The sequence below is a fragment of the Vespa mandarinia genome, chromosome 4 (genome assembly GCF_050613455.1).
Source record: "Vespa mandarinia isolate Hongniang chromosome 4, ASM5061345v1, whole genome shotgun sequence".
In the NCBI taxonomy this organism is placed as follows: Eukaryota; Metazoa; Arthropoda; class Insecta; order Hymenoptera; family Vespidae; genus Vespa; species Vespa mandarinia.
This window is the reverse complement of record NC_140813.1, coordinates 3342486-3360203: the sequence shown is the minus strand read 5'-3', so window position 1 is coordinate 3360203 and position 17718 is coordinate 3342486. Positions and strand designations below refer to the sequence as shown.

At 27.9% G+C, this 17718-nt stretch overlaps 6 protein-coding genes across 8 annotated transcripts; 1 reads left to right on the top strand and 5 right to left on the bottom strand.

Annotated features, from left to right (window-relative positions):
• Positions 1–107: 107 nt before the first annotated feature.
• Positions 108–1266, bottom strand: Lamtor3 (Late endosomal/lysosomal adaptor, MAPK and MTOR activator 3). Its single transcript, XM_035876030.2, has 3 exons — positions 1087–1266; positions 711–938; positions 108–607 (listed from the first exon to the last, which is right to left on the bottom strand). Exons 1-3 carry the CDS (start codon positions 1093–1095, stop codon positions 470–472), a joined length of 375 nt encoding a protein of 124 aa, XP_035731923.1. The 5' UTR covers positions 1096–1266; the 3' UTR covers positions 108–469.
• Positions 1267–1493: 227 nt separating this feature from the next.
• On the bottom strand, positions 1494–2919 carry LOC118445774 (erlin-2-B). The gene is made up of 4 exons (XM_035875667.2): positions 2798–2919; positions 2532–2721; positions 2174–2432; positions 1494–2089 (listed from the first exon to the last, which is right to left on the bottom strand). Exons 1-4 carry the CDS (start codon positions 2903–2905, stop codon positions 1654–1656), a joined length of 993 nt encoding a protein of 330 aa, XP_035731560.1. The 5' UTR covers positions 2906–2919; the 3' UTR covers positions 1494–1653.
• LOC118445771 (SET domain-containing protein SmydA-8) lies at positions 2817–6499 on the bottom strand. Of its 2 annotated transcripts, XM_035875663.2 has the most exons (8): positions 6247–6499; positions 5965–6160; positions 5653–5880; positions 5278–5562; positions 4905–5192; positions 4560–4770; positions 3748–4077; positions 2817–2925 (listed from the first exon to the last, which is right to left on the bottom strand). In XM_035875663.2, the coding sequence occupies exons 1-7, from the start codon at positions 6330–6332 to the stop codon at positions 3782–3784; spliced, it is 1590 nt and encodes a 529-aa protein (XP_035731556.1). In that variant the 5' UTR covers positions 6333–6499; the 3' UTR covers positions 2817–2925; positions 3748–3781. The 2 variants fall into 2 exon arrangements, with proteins under 2 accessions (XP_035731556.1, XP_035731557.1); XM_035875664.2 differs by lacking the exon at positions 2817–2925 and having other exon boundaries at positions 3953–4090; positions 6247–6498.
• A 228-nt stretch (positions 6500–6727) lies between these two features.
• LOC118445772 (SET domain-containing protein SmydA-8) lies at positions 6728–9876 on the bottom strand. Its single transcript, XM_035875665.2, has 9 exons — positions 9767–9876; positions 9392–9444; positions 9074–9293; positions 8653–8903; positions 8367–8534; positions 7948–8174; positions 7620–7830; positions 7148–7293; positions 6728–7022 (listed from the first exon to the last, which is right to left on the bottom strand). Exons 1-9 carry the CDS (start codon positions 9779–9781, stop codon positions 6790–6792), a joined length of 1524 nt encoding a protein of 507 aa, XP_035731558.1. The 5' UTR covers positions 9782–9876; the 3' UTR covers positions 6728–6789.
• Positions 9877–11335: 1459 nt separating this feature from the next.
• LOC118445775 (voltage-dependent anion-selective channel) lies at positions 11336–14784 on the top strand. 2 transcript variants are annotated; one of them, XM_035875670.2, is made up of 6 exons: positions 11336–11486; positions 12316–12649; positions 12719–12840; positions 13250–13358; positions 13435–13643; positions 13766–14778. In XM_035875670.2, exons 2-6 carry the CDS (start codon positions 12330–12332, stop codon positions 13855–13857), a joined length of 852 nt encoding a protein of 283 aa, XP_035731563.1. In that variant the 5' UTR covers positions 11336–11486; positions 12316–12329; the 3' UTR covers positions 13858–14778. The 2 variants fall into 2 exon arrangements, with proteins under 2 accessions (XP_035731563.1, XP_035731564.1); XM_035875671.2 differs by lacking the exon at positions 11336–11486 and adding an exon at positions 11766–11887 and having other exon boundaries at positions 13766–14784.
• Positions 14785–15406: 622 nt separating this feature from the next.
• CSN4 (COP9 signalosome subunit 4) lies at positions 15407–17683 on the bottom strand. Its single transcript, XM_035875666.2, has 8 exons — positions 17492–17683; positions 17316–17416; positions 17104–17222; positions 16896–17032; positions 16670–16784; positions 16391–16580; positions 15938–16315; positions 15407–15864 (listed from the first exon to the last, which is right to left on the bottom strand). Exons 1-8 carry the CDS (start codon positions 17629–17631, stop codon positions 15731–15733), a joined length of 1314 nt encoding a protein of 437 aa, XP_035731559.1. The 5' UTR covers positions 17632–17683; the 3' UTR covers positions 15407–15730.
• Positions 17684–17718: the final 35 nt, after the last annotated feature.

The window sequence follows — 17718 nt, the reverse complement described above, 5'->3', positions numbered from 1 at the left end:
ATGTAACGTTATATGAATAAGTCTATATATATATATATATATTTTTTATATTATTTACATTTTATCCCATATGTATTATATATCGTTCAATAAATATAGTTTAGTATTAAACAAATATAATTACATATTTTATAATGAATTGTATTATAAAACATGTTATAAATATGTGAATACGTTATTACAAGATCTTTCAATAGAAATATGAATGCGTATGTCGTAAATTATGTACCTCCTTATTCAATTACCTCATTAAAAATAATACATTTAACGAATACATTCTTATAAAAAGTGAGAAAAACCAATAATTCATGAAATAATATCAATAAACAAATATAGAACAATTTTCCTTCAATTATAGGTACTGTACATAACAATGCCTAATAACATATCAATTATCCTTCGAGAGATATACACAAGTGCTTCGAAGAATATTTATTATTTATCACCCATAGTGAACTACAGGTAACCATCAGGCTTCTACCACTGCACTTTTTAAGTTGCTCAAAATTGGTTCAATTTTATTCTCTAGTGATAAAATATGACCTGTATTACAATTATGACTAGCAATAAAGCTTATAACCAATGGTAATTTATTTAATTGCACAACCTGTAATGTAAATAAATACATGAAAAAACATACAAAAAGATACATGTTTTGTATATATATATATATATGCATAATGTCTGATAAGATTAATATATTTGAATACCTGATAACTGCTGTACATACAGATAACTATTTTATTTTTTCCAAGTCCTAATTTACTTGCTTGATCTGTAGCCATTCCAAAAGTAGAAAGAAAACTTGCTCTCATAGCAAGTTCTGGTGCTTTCTCATCTGCTACAGATACGACCGGTACACCATCTCGATCTGTGATTAATATACTATGTAGGCCTTCTATGCTGTTTAAAAGACCATTTAAAAATTTTTTATGTTCCTGAAATTTATTTAAAATTAGGTAGATAGATAATAAGTATCAGACATGTTATTTTTCAAACACGCAATAACATAACCTAAGAGAATTGATTAGATCATAAACTTCTCCGTTCATAGAAATTAATATAAAAGATAATATTTAAACTTACTGCTGTCATTTTTATGTCTCGTATTTGTATTTGCTATACACAATTTATCGATTTAGGAATCTTAGATAAAGATAATATTCATTTATTGTGATAATATTGACACTGTATCAGCCGTAGAACTTGTTTTACGCGCGTACGAAGAAAATTGATATTTTCTTTTGTATTAATTTAGGGAGGTTTCAGTTATGCATCTCTTTGTCGACAGGTGTGCTAAAGTCGCTAGCGTCCATCTTTTATGGCGATAAAATTTTAGACGATAACATATATATATGTATATATATATATATATATATATATAGGATAATAAGTTCAACAATTATTAATATTTTTTAATGTTATTTATTTAAAAAATATGGTAACATTATTCATTATCAATTAAATCTAATGACACATAAGAAAAGTATACGTTCTTGTGCAGATATTTTTAGATATACTTTTTTAGATATGTTAAAAATATTTCAAAAAAATATGTGTGATTTAAAAATAATCAGATGATTCTTAATTCACTATATAACTCAATTTATCTTCATTGTCATCAGTTAATGTAATCTTTATTAATAAATTATTTTATAACATTTGTGATTGATTATCTTTAATGTTTATATTTGAACTTAATTCTTGATCATTAGTACAACCACCATACATAAACATTTTTGGAATATCTTGTCCATAATAAACTTTTGTATTATGCGCTAAAGCTTCATATTTTTTTAATTCCAAGAATTCTTTAGATAGAAGTAGTTTGTTTGCTTCTGCTTGCATTTTTAATTGATAATATTCAGCATCGGAACGACTTTTTTGTCTAGCAACATGCATTTCATCTTCTATAGCTGCAATTCGTTGAAGAGACTCTTTTTCCATGATCTTTTGATTGTACTGTATTTTTGCAACTTGCGCTTCTTTTTCAGCTTCTATGACAGCCTTTTTTCTATCCGTTTCTGCATCCTTTTCCACCACTTTTTGATGTTGTGTAGATATTAAGAGTTTTGTTTTTTCTGCTTCCCTACATTTACAAATATATATCACATAAAATTTCATTTATCATTTAAATACTTGTAATAATAATATTTCAAATTAGAGTACTTACATTAGTTCATAATTTTTCCTGATGGTCTCAGGAATTTTTGGTTTGGTTACTCTTACTGCCTGAATGTTAAGGCCTGGTGCTAAATCGTTTAGATCTTTTTGCAAAGCAGTTTTTAAATTTTCATCTATTTGATCAAATAGATCAATATATACTTCATGTAAAGTATGTACTGAACAAAACTGATTTAACTCATGATGTACTTTGTTAAAAATCAAAGTACGATCATAGTCTGCAGTAAAATTTCTTACCATAGTGTAAACTACAGAATGAAACATATATATGAAAAAAATATTTTCATAAGATGACTAAAATTTCAAAAATATTATAAGAATATTCTTTTATATGTATATGTTCTTACCACTGTTAGCATCTAAAATATTTACAACCTCTATACGATCAAAGTAGATCATTACACCACCACTAGTACCACACGGTACATTTTTAACTTCATCCGTTTGCAATGTAACTTGTACAGATCGATATGTGGTTAATACGGGTATCATCATGTGAAATCCAGGATTACTAACGTAGGGCAATAAAGCACCGCCCTAAAAAAAACCAATACTTTAATTTAAATAATCTTTTATTATTAGTAACATAAATTTAATGTAAGATATTACTTACTCTGAAATAAACACCAACATGTCCTTCTTCAATGCGATGTAGAGAAAAATTGAAAACTATTGCTAAACAAGCAGGGAGACATATTCGAATGTATTTTTGCCGGAACATTTTTCTATATTGATAATGTTCTGTAATAATGTTATTGTTAAAAGATATTAAAGAATCACAATTATAAAACAAACTGTATACTTTACACGTACACTAATGTGTTTTTATCTTTTGAATAAACGAAAAAAACATGTTTTTAAATAAACTATAAATAACTTTTTTTTTTTTTTTTTTTTATATTACGTCAGACTAATTATCACAAAATGAGGTTATGTTAATAGTTCTCATTTGAAAAATTATCAATAAACACTTCGCATATATTACATGTATGAGACAATTGTTATCAACCACAATAGAAATTGTACTGTTACTTTAAAATAATCAATTTTTCTAAATTCATATTCCCAAAGTTCACTATTTTGACCTCAACCGCCTGCCATGGCGCTTCATACATCTGATACTTGCTTTGTGTTTGTTATTAAGCTTTACAATAAATCGAATATATATGTGTGTGTATGTCTGTGTGTGTGTGTATATAATACTATATATATATAGTATATATATAGTATATATGTAAATAGATCCATATCTAGATATCTAAATAAAAATATAATTTTATAATTATACCGATCTTCATTAGTATTTACAGACATTAGTTTAGAATAATTAAAAATACCGATTAATAATCGAATTACTATCGATTTGTATTATAAAAATAATATAATTTTTTAAATTACTTAAAAAAGAAAATAAATTTTGAATTATACTTTGGATTAATTAAATAATTAATTATTAAATAAAAATAAATTAAATTAGGTTAGAAAATAAAGAATAAAATAACGGAGCATGTATAATGTTTTTATTAATAACCCACTAATCGATAAACACAGTGTATTACGTACGATCGAAAGATATTTCCAACACATTTTATATAGATTATTTTTTCTTCTTTTCTTTACATAAACGTGATTTGGATTCTTCTTGTGATTGCTGAAGTGCTTCAGCATCGGCTATATTTTGATTGAGCATTTTTAATTCTTGAAGAGCACGTTTGGCTAAATGTCCCTCAGGTGAATCGACAGGTTCCAAAAGGAGCATTGACAAAGCTTTTCTTAGATGTGTTCCAGCTTCTCGAAGCTTAGAAGACATTTCCATGGGGGAAATTTCGCGCGCTGCGTAAGCGCGATTAGCCAGCAACACCAAAGGCAAGTGCATTTCGTATAACATTATACCTGAAAACTCATGCTTTACGAAAAAAAAAAAACTGACACTTCTTTATTTCTTTCGTGAATGCTTTCAAACACTTTCGGAAGAAGGCCTTTGATTTTTTATATATACATCTTTCTTGTATATATTTAATATATGTTTTAGATATATATAAATATATATTATATAAAAGTATACATACATATATATATATATATATATACACAGTATAATAAATTATATAGTATATAATATATGTATATATATTTATATCTCTTTTTAATTTCTAACTACCAATCAAATTAACACAAAAATAGCAATACATTCATGCACAAGCTCTAATTGTCCTTCTTCTGGAAGATAAACTACTCATAAGCGCATTCTAATCTTAATTTATGCTAGAAGAAAGCATTCAATATGTGAGAAAGCTTTTCTTAATGACAACATTAATTGTGAACATCAATTGTATTCTCTTACCCCAATTCGAATATATTAATTAATTACTTACCTTTTAGTCGTGATATACCAGGTTCTACTAACTCCAATACTTGAAGAACTTCCTTACACAAATCGAGCATTTTTTGAATGATCTTCCTTTGAGGATTCGGTGCTGCCACTTGTTTTCTATAGGCTGCTAATAATTTTTGTTTCAATGCCAATAAAAGATAATGATTAGGATGAAAAGATAGCGTGAGTTTTTTAATCAAAAATTCCAGGTCCTGCGATTAGAAAATTCAAAAAAAAAAAAAAAAAAAGAGAAAAAAAATACTTGGATAGTACAAATTTTGTATGTATTTAAAGGATTATCATAGAATTGACACGAAACTGTTAATCTATATAGATCAATACAAACTTTTACATTCGTTCCATCGTAATCGTCGATCAGCCCTCGAGTTATATTCAATGTTGCTCTTATGAGATAACCACCGTAAGTTTTTCTACATTTATTACATTGCCATTTACTGTCACGTTTGTATGGTTTCGCTTCTAAAGGATTTTGAGCTCCCACATATCCGTCTCTGCAACGTGGACAACGTATACTACTTAAATGTGAACCTAATTCATATGGATCTTTACAAACCGAACATTCACACTCGAAATATTTCCCTTCCCGAAGATGTTCTCTTCTTTCAGCTGAACCCTAATACATAATACAAATATTCGTTAACTCTAATTTATCTATCTCTATTTTTATTTAATTAATAAAATACAGTTATAAAATGTACCAAAAGCGAGGAGGTATAATTGAAGTAAATTATGTCGTTCTCATTGATAGGTAAACTGGCATATACGGTGAGTTGAAAATGATCATCGACGGTAATATGAGTATTTGCTCTACAATCGTGAGCAATAAGAGAAGCTTCCAAGTATAATCCACGTAGAACAAGAGCATCCAATCTACCAGGTGATCGCAATTCAAAACTGTTCACATCGAGAATCCCGCAGAGCCGTTGTAAGAAATCCGACGTAGAGATATCATCATTGGTCACCAGTTGTAGATCACGAAAAATCTAAGCGTAATTGTACTTATAATGATTTCTTTTCGTCGTGTTACAAATTTTTTTTTTTCTGATAGTTCTTTCTTTCTCGTATTGATTTACTTTGATAACGTTAACTTCTCTGTCCTTCCAAATGGGAGTGTCTCTTCTTTGATCCATATGCGACTCCATACGATCCACTTTTTCCCATAGATCCTGATCTCCGTCTTTTAAAAGAAATAATCTCAAAGGTAGCAATATTCCTATAATATCGTATATTTTATCTTTCGATATATTTTGATTGTCTTTGAAAACTTGACATTCTTTGGGTGTATGATGACCATCTTTTTTCTATACAGTTAAATAATTATTAATATTTCTAAAAAAAAATCTTAATTATTTATCGATAGCGATTTTACATAAAATTATCGTTACCTCACAATCTGGACCACATAAAGGAGCAACGCAACATTTCTTACAAACGTACGGTAATTCTTTCTTAACTCTAATCAAGAGTTTTAAACAAGCAAAACAAAAGTAATCATCTTCAAAAACACCAGGTCCAACTGCAATAGGCTTTTCTCGAAGTATTACCTCGCCGGCTTTTATATTTTTTCCAGCTATTAGATATCTGAGAAAAAACGAATAAAAAAAAAAGAATGGTGTGATTTGATCACACGTGGGTTGGATCATAGATCGGATCTAAATTAATTGTACCTTCCGAACTTTTCCGAATGTATAAGCTTGTATATTTGTGGTTTCGAAACTGAGGAAATACTCTTACTAGTATCCTTTACGGACATTTTCTTACTCGTATAATACTCTCTAAATTTATTTAACCATATCAAACGTTCTCACTGAAGTGTGAACAAATTTTCGCGTGTAGTAAACCAACATCGAAATGCAGGAAGCTGCGCCTCCACGCAATATACTGCTATATTCTTAGAAGTCGATCTGTCGCTGTTAGAGAGCACACGATACCAGAATAAAATTAGAAATGAAGTAACATACGGTTATTGACACACGCATCTTTCACATTGCGGGGGTGCATTAAAAGAGAAAAAAAAAGAAAAAATATATATATATATATGTGTGTGTGTGCATGAATAGTAATTATCAAAACTTTATTGTAAGTGATTACTGAAAGAAAAAAGAAAATCGAGACATTTGATTATTATCATTAAAATACTTTATTGTTTACATCTATGCGCATGTAGAGAAAAATTATAATACATAAATACATTTATAAATTAAAATAAATTATAATTCTTGAATAGATTGTTCGAGTTGTTCCAATGATTGTTTAGCAACAATTCCTATTTGACCTTCAGGTGTATCCGTAGGTTCGAAAGTTAAGATAGTTGCAGCTTCCTTCAGTATTATCGAAGCTTCTATCATTTTTGATTTCAATCCAGCTTGATCGATAGTACCGGCATTCCATTGATCCTTTGCCAAGAAGAGAAGAGGCGCGTGTAATTCGTATAACGTCATTCCTAAAAAATACATTCATTATGATTCATTTATTGATAAGATTCTTTTATAATATATCTATTGTATATATTTTATATATATATATATATATATATATATATATACATATATAAATAGAAATATTTACCTCTTATTCGCGAATAACCGGGTTCTATGACGTCTAATACTTGAAGTAACAATCTACACATGTCGACTTTGTGTTCTAATACTACCAGTGGCAAATCGTCCAATAGATATTCATCAACTCGTCCGTACATTTGAGTCAGCGAATGTCTAAAATGTAATGATATTTTTTTTTTTACCATCATAATTTTGATCAGACGTATATCTGTTTTCAAAAATTTAACAAAACTTTTTAAAAGTACAAAATGAGTCAAAAGTACATAAGGTGATTTTAAAAATCGATTATTCTTTTTCGATATATTTTAGGATTATTATTAATCTTGTTAAGCTTATAATTAGACTTATAATTTACTCTGTATAATTTTAATTTTAGCTTGTAGTTTTACAAGCTTATAGTTATAGAAAATGATACTTAAAATCATCTACTGAATTTTTGATCCGTCTAGGAATTAGAGGCTCGCCCTCTATATAATTACCTTAACATGGTAAGGAAAGCATGTCGTGGATGTAAAACCGAACGATATTTTTTCATAACGGTTTCCCTCTCGTGAATGGCATCAGACCCATCAGCACCGCTAATGGTTTCGACAGCTTCGACATCAGCATGAATTAATTGAAATACTTTTTTAACTGCCGTGCTAGGAGTCGTGAACTCGCAATGAGTACATTTCCATATACTCTTCTCGTCTATATTCATGTAAAATAAATAATGGTAATATAGATTTAATTGGTATATAAGAAAATTAGGAATAGATTTACTACTATATATATGATATATATGATAATAATAATTATTTTAAGTACCTAAAGAATCTAATGGTAAGACTATCCCATTATCACATTTATTACATTTCAATGAAGACATGTGCGTTCCCAGCTCAGTTGGATCTGAACAACGTGGGCAAGCACACGCGAAGTGTTTCCCTTCGAAAAGGTGTTCCCTTCTTAACATTGTTGGGAAAAGAGAATGCGTGTAACTTCCATAAAGTTCACCGCCCTCGGGTACCCTGATAGTAGTACGTAAGTATATCCTGAAAAGAAAAAGAGAAAAAAATTTTAATTATTTATTATGCTACGTAAGATGTGCTAACACCATGGCTGTTCGGTATATCTTGATTGTTCTCAGCGTATATATAATACTTATACACGGTACAATTCTTACCAGTGTTATAAAAAAAAAATTGATAATAATTATTAATATAATAAAAAATTGTAATATTTACCTATAATCTGAAGGAGATATACTATGACATGTGTTTGAAACGCAAGAATGATTCATCATTGCAACTGTTGGATAAAGTGCTCTAGCACTGAATCCTTTCGAAGTTCTTATTTCAAAAGTATTAATTTCCAAGATACCACAAGCCGTTTGTATTTCTTCTTCGGAGAATCTAAAATTCATAAATTAAGTATAATATATATATAAATTAATTTGTAAATCGATTAATGTCATTATATATATATATATATATATATATATATATATATATATGTATGTATATATTATACTTGTCCAATTTGAGTTGATTCCTTAAATATTCAACGACATTCACTTGATCCGACTTCCAATGAGGTTTCTGAATTCTTATTTTATTATGGGCTTCCATACTTTTCACTTCCTTTTCCCATTTCTCTGGATTTTTTAAAGATTCTAATAATAATCTCAAAGGGGTGATACATTCCAATTGGGGAACACCATTTTCGTTATTTTGTTCCAAAGCCGCGGATACATTAAATTTTTCTTTTGCTTGTACGAATACCTATACAACCATGATACATAAAACATAAAATATATATACATATTATTTACATATAAATATACATATACATGTGAATTATATTTTCATTGCAGAAATTCAATTTTGAGGATTCACAAAATTTATTTAATTAATTAATTAATTAATTAATTAATTAATTAATTAATTATTACCGGGCACTCGTAGTCTCTATGTTGTGGTTGATCTTCACATTCTGGACCACAAACTGGCCAACTGCATTTCGAACAAAGTGGCTTATCTTTAAGGGTAGGTGGCCATGGTACATAACAAGAAAGACACAAAGGATAAGTGAAAGCCTTTGGTCCAACAATGAATGGCATCTCCGTCACGATTTCTTCACCAGGTTTCAATTCTCTACTTGCAACCATGTATCTATAAAAACAAAAAAAATAATATTCGTTTTCTTTCAATCTTTTTCTTATTGAATATTTTAATTAAAATTATACGAAGCAAATTTTTATCGATCCTACTTTCCCACTTTATCATTCTGGCGAATATTATAAGCCTTCGTTTGAACCGGTTCCTAAAAAATATACACATTGACGTTAATTTAAATGTTTGTTTTAAATATTTTCACTTCATAAATATACATATATATATATATATATATATATATATATATATATATATATATATAATTAAATTATTATTAAAACTGATATGGCCAAGATGCATTGATACTTTGTAGTTTCACTATATACACTTTCGAACTGTGCGCTTTTAAAATTGCACAAGAAAAAAAAATAATGTGCACTAAAAAAAAAATAATTAAAAAAAACAACATCGCGTGGAGTATTTGGAAAATATATTATTAAATAAAGAAAGATAAACAAACAAACACTTACTTTTTCTTCCGACATTATTCGTCTTCACTTTGTTCTATCCTTAATTAATTTCTTTTCTTACAACTAATAATAAGCAAATGACTTCGTTGAGTACTTTCGGACAACTAAAAACAAAATTCGTCTGATTTATTATATATATACATATATATATATTTTATCAAAAATACCAATTGGCTGATCTTGCCAATAGTATAATCTAGAACATGCTACCAAGTTCTACCACTGACTTGAAAGCAACAGATGCATACTATAGAAACGTTTTGCACCGTTTTACCGTGGACCACCAGTAGATATATTTTTAGATCCCGCAGTTGATCTACGGAAAGTCTCTTTACTTATGTTCATTTTTTTTTCAAACTAATATAACTTTTTCTGTCGTACGAAAAATAGATATTTAACAAAAAAAATAATATATATATATATATATATATATATATATATATAAAAATTGAAAAAAAAAAATACAAAAGAATAAAAATCAAACAAAAAGTGAACGGCAAGAAAAAAAGATTTTGAAAGAACTTATGCAAGATAATGCAAAGAGATGCAATAGTTATAAATAATTAATTGTCTATTATTGAACAACAATAAATGATATAATTGTCTATTAAAGTTTTTAAACACGCCGTGTCATACGTTTGTATTTTGATTTTATTTAGAATCTAATGTTATTTATTTAGCTCTTCGATGTCACGTGCCTAAGCGCATACCATAAGGTTCAATACACGTGCTTTTGTCTCTTGCATTAGATGTTAATCTAAGAATCATATAAAAAATATTGTAAAAATGTAATTGATATCAGAATAATTCTCTCTTTATATAGATATAATTAGAAATTCTAAAGAAAAATTAATTTATAGACATATAATACGGTTTCCGGTAGAATAACATAAATTACTCCTGTGTGCAACAGACTATGAAGATCTAACAATAAGTATCTAAACTACATAATACGAATAATATATAAGATTTCGTAAGAAATACGAAACTTAGAAGGATCTATTACAATTCTTTTTTTTGTTTATTTTTTTGTTTTTCTTTTATAACTTGGTTGTAGGCATATTTAAAAAAAAAAGAAAGAAAAAAAGAAAAACAAAAGTAAAAAAGAAAGAAAGAAAGGAAGCAAGAAAAAAAAAGAAAGAAAATAAAAATATAAAGAAAGAGTCGAGAAGTTAGCTGAAGATAAGTAATTCGTATTTTGCATGTAATCGTTATTAAATTAAAATATATGTTGCGTTAAAAAAAAAAAAAAATGTTTACTCTAAGAAATAATTCTTGTGCTAGCAAAGTTCAATAAACGCACCAGATAAAACAGATACGATGCGTGCAAAATCCACGCCTATGCAGAGTCATGGTGGGAGGTATAACTCCTTGGAGGTTACGTAATAGTCTGGAGGATGATCGATGCAATAATGAAATAAATGAAATAAAAAGAATTTTTATTTTATAATAGAAAAATAAATGTATACATATATATATATATATATAAATGATGTTTCAGAGAATAATTTCAATTACTTAGTCGTCCGAAAGACGGGAGTGTATAAAAATAGCGTAAGAAAAATGTTTGTAAATTTAAGGTTTAGCTCGGCGGCGCATGCGCAGATAGACATAAGCCTATATCTCCCCTCAGTATCAACGGTAGACGGTCTCGTGTAACGCAATTCTTCTGTGAAGTCACACGATTTCCTATACTCGAGTTATCTCCTGACATAAAACTGTAAGTAAAAATCAAACGATATCGTAATTTTAAATAATAATTACGTATTGGGTCGTCGATAAATGTATAAAGAGTATGGACACGACGAAAGTACGGAAAAAAATATCTACCGGCTTTAATCAGTAAGAGGCAATGTCGTTTGTATGATGGCAGCGATCTTTAATCGAAATACTACTTCTCTTTCGAAACAATTCTCTGATTATACGGGTTAAACGTTTTCCTTTTTTTTCTTTACGATTCATAACTAACCTCGCTTATCGGACTTGTATCAATTTCTCCTAGTCAAATATAAAACAAAAATTATCTTTCTGGTCCTTATGTAATATCTGAAACAGGTCAATATCATTCCATTTTCGCGTAACGCCACGAACCCACCTTCTTCATAACCAATTCCTGGCAACGTAATATATTTTTTTCTTTTTTTAACAAATTCAATTATTACTGATAGTTAACGTTGTTGTAGTTTATTGGCGATAAAAATTGTTCCTTTCTTTTTTATCTCTGGACATTCTTTTGTTTTATCTCAACAATGTATCTTTGTCCGAAATATTTTATACTTTGGTTCGAAGATTAATCTAAGAACTTTTACGTATATCTAAATCCCTTTTTATTAACTGTTATATAATTAAAAATGATATATGTGTGTATATATATATATATATAATAATAATAAATTTTTTGTCATTATTATAAGTACAATACAAGAAAAAAAAAAGAAAAAAATTAAATTTGTTATATTTACTCATCTATTGTATAAATTTAAAACTTATTTGTTTAGGTTTAAATTAAAATATAAAATATTTACAATGCAATAATATTAATCTTTCAGGAACTTTAACGAATATGGCTCCTCCGACTTACAAAGATCTTGGCAAAAGTGCTCGTGATGTATTTACTAATGGTTATCATTTTGGCCTCTTAAAATTAGATGTCAAAACCAAGACTGATTCTGGCGTTGAGTTCTCCAGTGGTGGAGTATCTAATCAAGATACTGGAAAAGTATTTGCTACCTTGGAAACCAAATATAAAATCAAGGAATATGGTTTGACATTTAGTGAGAAATGGAATACCGATAATACTCTTGCAACTGATATATCTATCGCAGATAAATTACTTAATGGACTTAGCATTGGTTACAGTTGTACTTTTTCACCTCAGACTGGGTAAGGGATCTTTTATGTTAATTGTAAAACTAAATTTATTTGACCAAACAAAAACTTGTTCTACTGCAGCACTAAAACAGGACAATTGAAGACTACTTACAAACATGAAAATGTATCAGCAACTGCTGACTTTGATTTAAGTCTTTCTACCGGTCCACTCATTAATGCTACTGCAGTTGTAGGATATCAAGGTAATTATAAACATTTTTTTGTAAATAAATATTCACTTTTTTTATAAACCTATTATATGTGATATACTAAGTTTAATTCTATTGCACTTCTATCTATAACAGCAATACATTCAAGTTGTGTAAATAAAAAAATTAACAACATCATTTATAACATCTTTTACGAAAATATTATTGTTTAATTATCATTCCTACTTCCCAAAATATTTGTTTTAAATTATTTTTTTGAAACTGATAAAAATTTTATTATTTAAATGTTCAATCCATTCCATAAGTGCTCCTTTCTAATCTTTTCCTTGATTCGTGTTTGTGATTTTCATGATATTCCAGGGCGAACATGTAAGGCGATAATGGAATAGGCACAAAAAAGTTTAATGTAACTTCTAATTTATTGTATTGTAATTGCTTTCAGGGTGGCTTGCTGGTTATCAAGCTTCTTTCGACTCGCAGAGAAGCAAGCTTACAAAGAATAATTTTGCTCTTGGATTTACTGCTTCTGATTTTGCTTTCCACACTTCTGTGTAAGCATTACATATTTCAAATAGATAATAATAATTTTTATTTAAAATAATATTTGTTTTGGTAATGTCAATATAGAGATAATGGGCGTGAATTTGGTGCCTCCATTTATCATAAAGTAAAACCTGACTTGGAAGGTGCCATTAATTTGGCTTGGAATTCAAGTAATAATGTGACACAATTTGGACTTGGTACCAAGTATAATCTTGATAATGATGCAAGTGTTAGGGCCAAAGTTAATTCTCAACTTCAAATAGGTTTGGGATATCAACAGAAACTTCGCGATGGTAAGTCCAAGTTATATTGTTCATTTTTCATTAATATATTTTCCCCTGTAACATATTAAGCACACCGAGTCAATATATTTATCAATTTTTTTCTTCATATATTTCATTAATATGTTTTACAGGTGTAACTTTGACTCTTTCTACCAATATTGATGGAAAGAACTTTAGTTCTGGTGGACACAAAATTGGTTTAGCATTAAATCTTGAGGCTTAAGTATTAACGTTTAGAAAGAAAAAAAAAAGATGTCTAAAAAAGTTAGACTTCATGACTTTTATGTCATAAAAACTGCAACACAGTACATGCTTCAAATAAAAATAAAAATATTACCTATAACATATAGATAGGTTTATCCTTAAGTAGATGCCACACAAAAAGGTTATGCATCATTTTTAAGCAGTTACAAGGACTAAATATATTTAAAATCATAATCATGGGATAAAATACATTGAATTGTTAAAAAAGTATCTTCTATAATGCAAGTAAAAAAAGATATGTGTGGTATGATTATTCGTTCTTTACTTTAATAATATCCTACATATATATAATAATTTATTACTAGATTTTTCAGAACAGTTTAATTCTGTAACAAAATAAAATATTTGCTACACAATGTTGTACCAAAGAAGGGGATAAAATATATGTGAAATTACATTCACATAAATTAATATTAAACTTGACTGCCATTATGTGCTACAAGAAAATTTGCAATAATGCATGTATATTCACTTTGTTGACTTATTCAAACAACAGAATTTAGTACTTCTCACCAATGTATTTATATAAGAATTCTAATATTCATTCACAAAACGAGCAATACATTTTATTGACAAAAAATTATTTTGCACATAACATATCTTTTATCAATGCCCCATAGTACAACAATTTTGTTCCTAGTATGATATAATATCATAAAGATTGATGCATGTGGTACACAATCTCATATATTCAATTATACTACTTATAATGTAAATAGTGAGATTAAGTCGTTGTCTAGCTCTAGTACATTTTAAAGACAATATCCTTCTTTAATCTGATATTTCTTTAGACCATTCATTATCTATGTCAAATAACTATTAAAACAATAATGCTATAAAATTTATAAAGATATTATTCTTAGTACCGCAATACATATATATATATATTTTTTTTTCTTATTGCTGGAATATCACTACATATACTGGGTAGGTATATTTTTCAATTCTTGGTAAATAAGTGCCATTTTATTTTTTAATTTATTACGAAATTAGGAAATATTTGCTTTAATCGTAAATCTGCATAAACTAACAAATATCTTTTTTTCTTTCATTTTCTTTCGTTTTTCACTAGACTAGACTCGGACTTAGAATCGCTTGTTCATGATATACATATATGTATATATATATATATGTGTGTATAATCAAAACTTATAACAAAAATTGCAATATATAATTGCAAATCTTACATTAAATATGGCTTATATTTTCCAAGTTTCTAATATATCACCAACACAATTTTATAGTTATTACTCCACAGCTTTATTTTATATAGAAAATATAAATGAGTTTTGAAAATAACATGTGTTAAAGTTTTATAGTGTTAATTTAATTATGAGTTATAAAACATAAAAAATTGATAAATAATATAAATATCTCTCCTATTTCTTTTTTTAACATTAATAACATTGATTAATAGTAGGGATAATGTAATCTGTACAGAAAATACATCTAATTTTTTTTTTCTTACTATTTATATGTATATATCAATATTTACTACCGTTTTTTTTTTATTTTATAAATTTGTTTAATTTCTTTCTTGGATAATAAACACAGAAATTGGGTAATCTATAAATTAGACACATGAAAGTTTTCTATAATTTTTATGTAGCGCTTACAAGTTTTTTAACTTTTGAAAAAATTGTATCTTTATATTATAATAATAATACAATAGAGATTTTGTATATACTAAGGTAAAAGCTTCCCTAGCATAATAAATCTGTATGTTTGATCATAAGAAAGTGATAGTAACCAAATGCTGGATGAAAAATTAAACACAAAAGTAGATTACCTATACCATGAGAATTCTTTTCATTATTAAACAAAGACTGATGTTAGTGAACTAGTTGATCTTCTATTGCTTTTGCAATCCATTCTGGTTCAGTTTGGGCAATCTTTTCTATTATTTGATTTACTTGATAGCACAATGATTGTATCTGTTTGTCCCAAGTTGGTAATGTTTCACGTGCTGAAAAAGCAAAAATTATTTTAAATAAAAATTAATTATTTCCTACGGAAGATATATTAATATTTATACTTACTTTCGAAATGTACAATAGAATCAATTTGATCAATATAACCATTCATTCTGCCTTCAGTTATCATTTGACTAGCAATTTTTTCAGCTTTCGTTGGTGGAATTTCCAGTAAAGCACCCAATTCTTCAAAGGTAATATTATTATATAATTTGCTAGCAGATAATAAATTATGTTCAATAACGGCTCTATCAAGAATAGTAGATCCCAATCCATCAATAGTACAAGCTTTTTGATGTGGTTGTAGAAGAGCTTCAAATTCTTGAAGTTCAGAACGACGAATTATACGATCTAAGTACATCTTTTCCAAAATTGAATATGCAGGAAGTTGTTGACAACGTTCATCTTTGAATAATGTTGCTAGCATACGACTTCTTTGTTGTCCTGTTATAAATTAGTTACTAATTTATTACAATTTATAAATCAAAACATTAAAAAAAAATATATATATAAAATTACCAGCTGAAGCAAGTACTGTACAAATTAATGCATTTCTAAGAGCAGTCATTCGTTCATCTTCGTGTATAATAGATCTATATGATAATTCGTTATATCTTTGTGCCGCTTCTATAAATTTTCTTCTGTAATCTAATACTCTCGCGTAACAAACTTTATAATAGATTTGTAATTGTTCATTTTTAGATTCTGCCTATAATATAAATATAGAAATAAAATAATTAATATTATATATAGAGGATTTATATTGTTATGACATAAAATATATCTTTAAATTATTACCTGCAAGAGAGATGCTCTATTAATGAAAGCTTCAGCTTGTACTGGATCATCATCTTCTAGATACAATCGTGCAATTTTAAGATAAGTTTCGAGTTTATAATCAACCGTATATTGTCTGCAAAATATTATAAATTTCATATTATACATATACATATATATGTATATATATGTTCGAAAAGTTAATAGATTACTATTTGCATATAAAATTTAGTTTACAAATAATTACTTTTGTCCTGTTTCAAGTGGTATTCCTACTAACACATTTGCTGCTTCTCGCCAATTTTGATTGCGTTCATAAATATCAGCCAAATGTTGTCTTATACTAGCTACTTGTTCCTCAAAAGAGATAACTCGTGGTTGAACCTATAAAAATAATCTAAGTATCTTCCTAATATGATAAAAGTGTTCTATTCGAATTGAAAAAAGCAAAATACCTTATCTAAAGTATAATGTGAGACAGCCTTAGAAATTTCATCAGGTAGAGAAAGTAATCTACTACTAACGTCTGTCAAAACTTGCCTTGATATCACTAGACTTACATTTTCATTTACAACTGAAACGCATAAATTCGTTATTATTTATTTATATATAAATAAATGAACATATATATTTAAAAATGTCATTGACGATAATAAAAACAACATACTTGCTTCGATGAAAGCCTTTAAAGCATCGACAAGCTCTCCGTTGGCTTGTGTTTGGTTTGAGTTAGCCGAAGCTAGTATCGCATCTAAAATTGAACGATACCTAGAAAAAAAATTATTGTTTTTTTTTATCGCGCAATAAGGACAAAATAAATGAGATTTATTTAATTGCGTTTACTTTTCGGCTTGATCCTTATGAGAACCGCCAGAATGTGCCAAATTTGCGAGTTGTTGACGTACAGCGGCTACCGTCACCATCTTTTCGACGAACATCGGCCACGAACTACAATTTATTTCAGAACAAATACCAATATTCATGATATTTAAATTGACGAACTTCTATTTCTATAAAATAATTGCATGATGTCGTTTGGTGGCGTTGTAGAATTTTCTACACCTATAAAA

Excerpts from the sequence above, each read along its gene's own strand:
- Lamtor3 (XM_035876030.2), bottom strand. Across the intron at positions 608-710 it reads GTATGTACAGCAGTTATCAG|GTTGTGCAATTAAATAAATT; the intron begins GTATTCAAATAT and ends TTTACATTACAG.
- LOC118445774 (XM_035875667.2), bottom strand. The coding sequence starts at position 2,905 with ATGTTCCGGCAAAAATACATTCGAATATGTCTCCCTGCTTGTTTAGCA. Across the intron at positions 2,722-2,797 it reads ATGTTGGTGTTTATTTCAGA|GGCGGTGCTTTATTGCCCTA; the intron begins GTAAGTAATATC and ends GGTTTTTTTTAG. Across the intron at positions 2,090-2,173 it reads AGGAAAAATTATGAACTAAT|GGAAGCAGAAAAAACAAAAC; the intron begins GTAAGTACTCTA and ends TTGTAAATGTAG.
- LOC118445771 (XM_035875663.2), bottom strand. The coding sequence starts at position 6,332 with ATGTCCGTAAAGGATACTAGTAAGAGTATTTCCTCAGTTTCGAAACCA. Across the intron at positions 4,771-4,904 it reads ACGATGGAACGAATGTAAAA|GACCTGGAATTTTTGATTAA; the intron begins GTTTGTATTGAT and ends TTCTAATCGCAG. Across the intron at positions 4,078-4,559 it reads TGGTATATCACGACTAAAAG|GTATAATGTTATACGAAATG; the intron begins GTAAGTAATTAA and ends ATGAGTTTTCAG.
- LOC118445772 (XM_035875665.2), bottom strand. Across the intron at positions 7,294-7,619 it reads GCTTTCCTTACCATGTTAAG|ACATTCGCTGACTCAAATGT; the intron begins GTAATTATATAG and ends ATTACATTTTAG. Across the intron at positions 7,023-7,147 it reads CGGTTATTCGCGAATAAGAG|GAATGACGTTATACGAATTA; the intron begins GTAAATATTTCT and ends TGTATTTTTTAG.
- LOC118445775 (XM_035875671.2), top strand. The coding sequence starts at position 12,330 with ATGGCTCCTCCGACTTACAAAGATCTTGGCAAAAGTGCTCGTGATGTA. Across the intron at positions 12,841-13,249 it reads TGCAGTTGTAGGATATCAAG|GGTGGCTTGCTGGTTATCAA; the intron begins GTAATTATAAAC and ends AATTGCTTTCAG. Across the intron at positions 13,359-13,434 it reads TTTGCTTTCCACACTTCTGT|AGATAATGGGCGTGAATTTG; the intron begins GTAAGCATTACA and ends ATGTCAATATAG.
- CSN4 (XM_035875666.2), bottom strand. The coding sequence starts at position 17,631 with ATGAATATTGGTATTTGTTCTGAAATAAATTGTAGTTCGTGGCCGATG. Across the intron at positions 17,417-17,491 it reads CATAAGGATCAAGCCGAAAA|GTATCGTTCAATTTTAGATG; the intron begins GTAAACGCAATT and ends TTTTTTTTCTAG. Across the intron at positions 15,865-15,937 it reads TTCTATTGTACATTTCGAAA|CACGTGAAACATTACCAACT; the intron begins GTAAGTATAAAT and ends TTGCTTTTTCAG.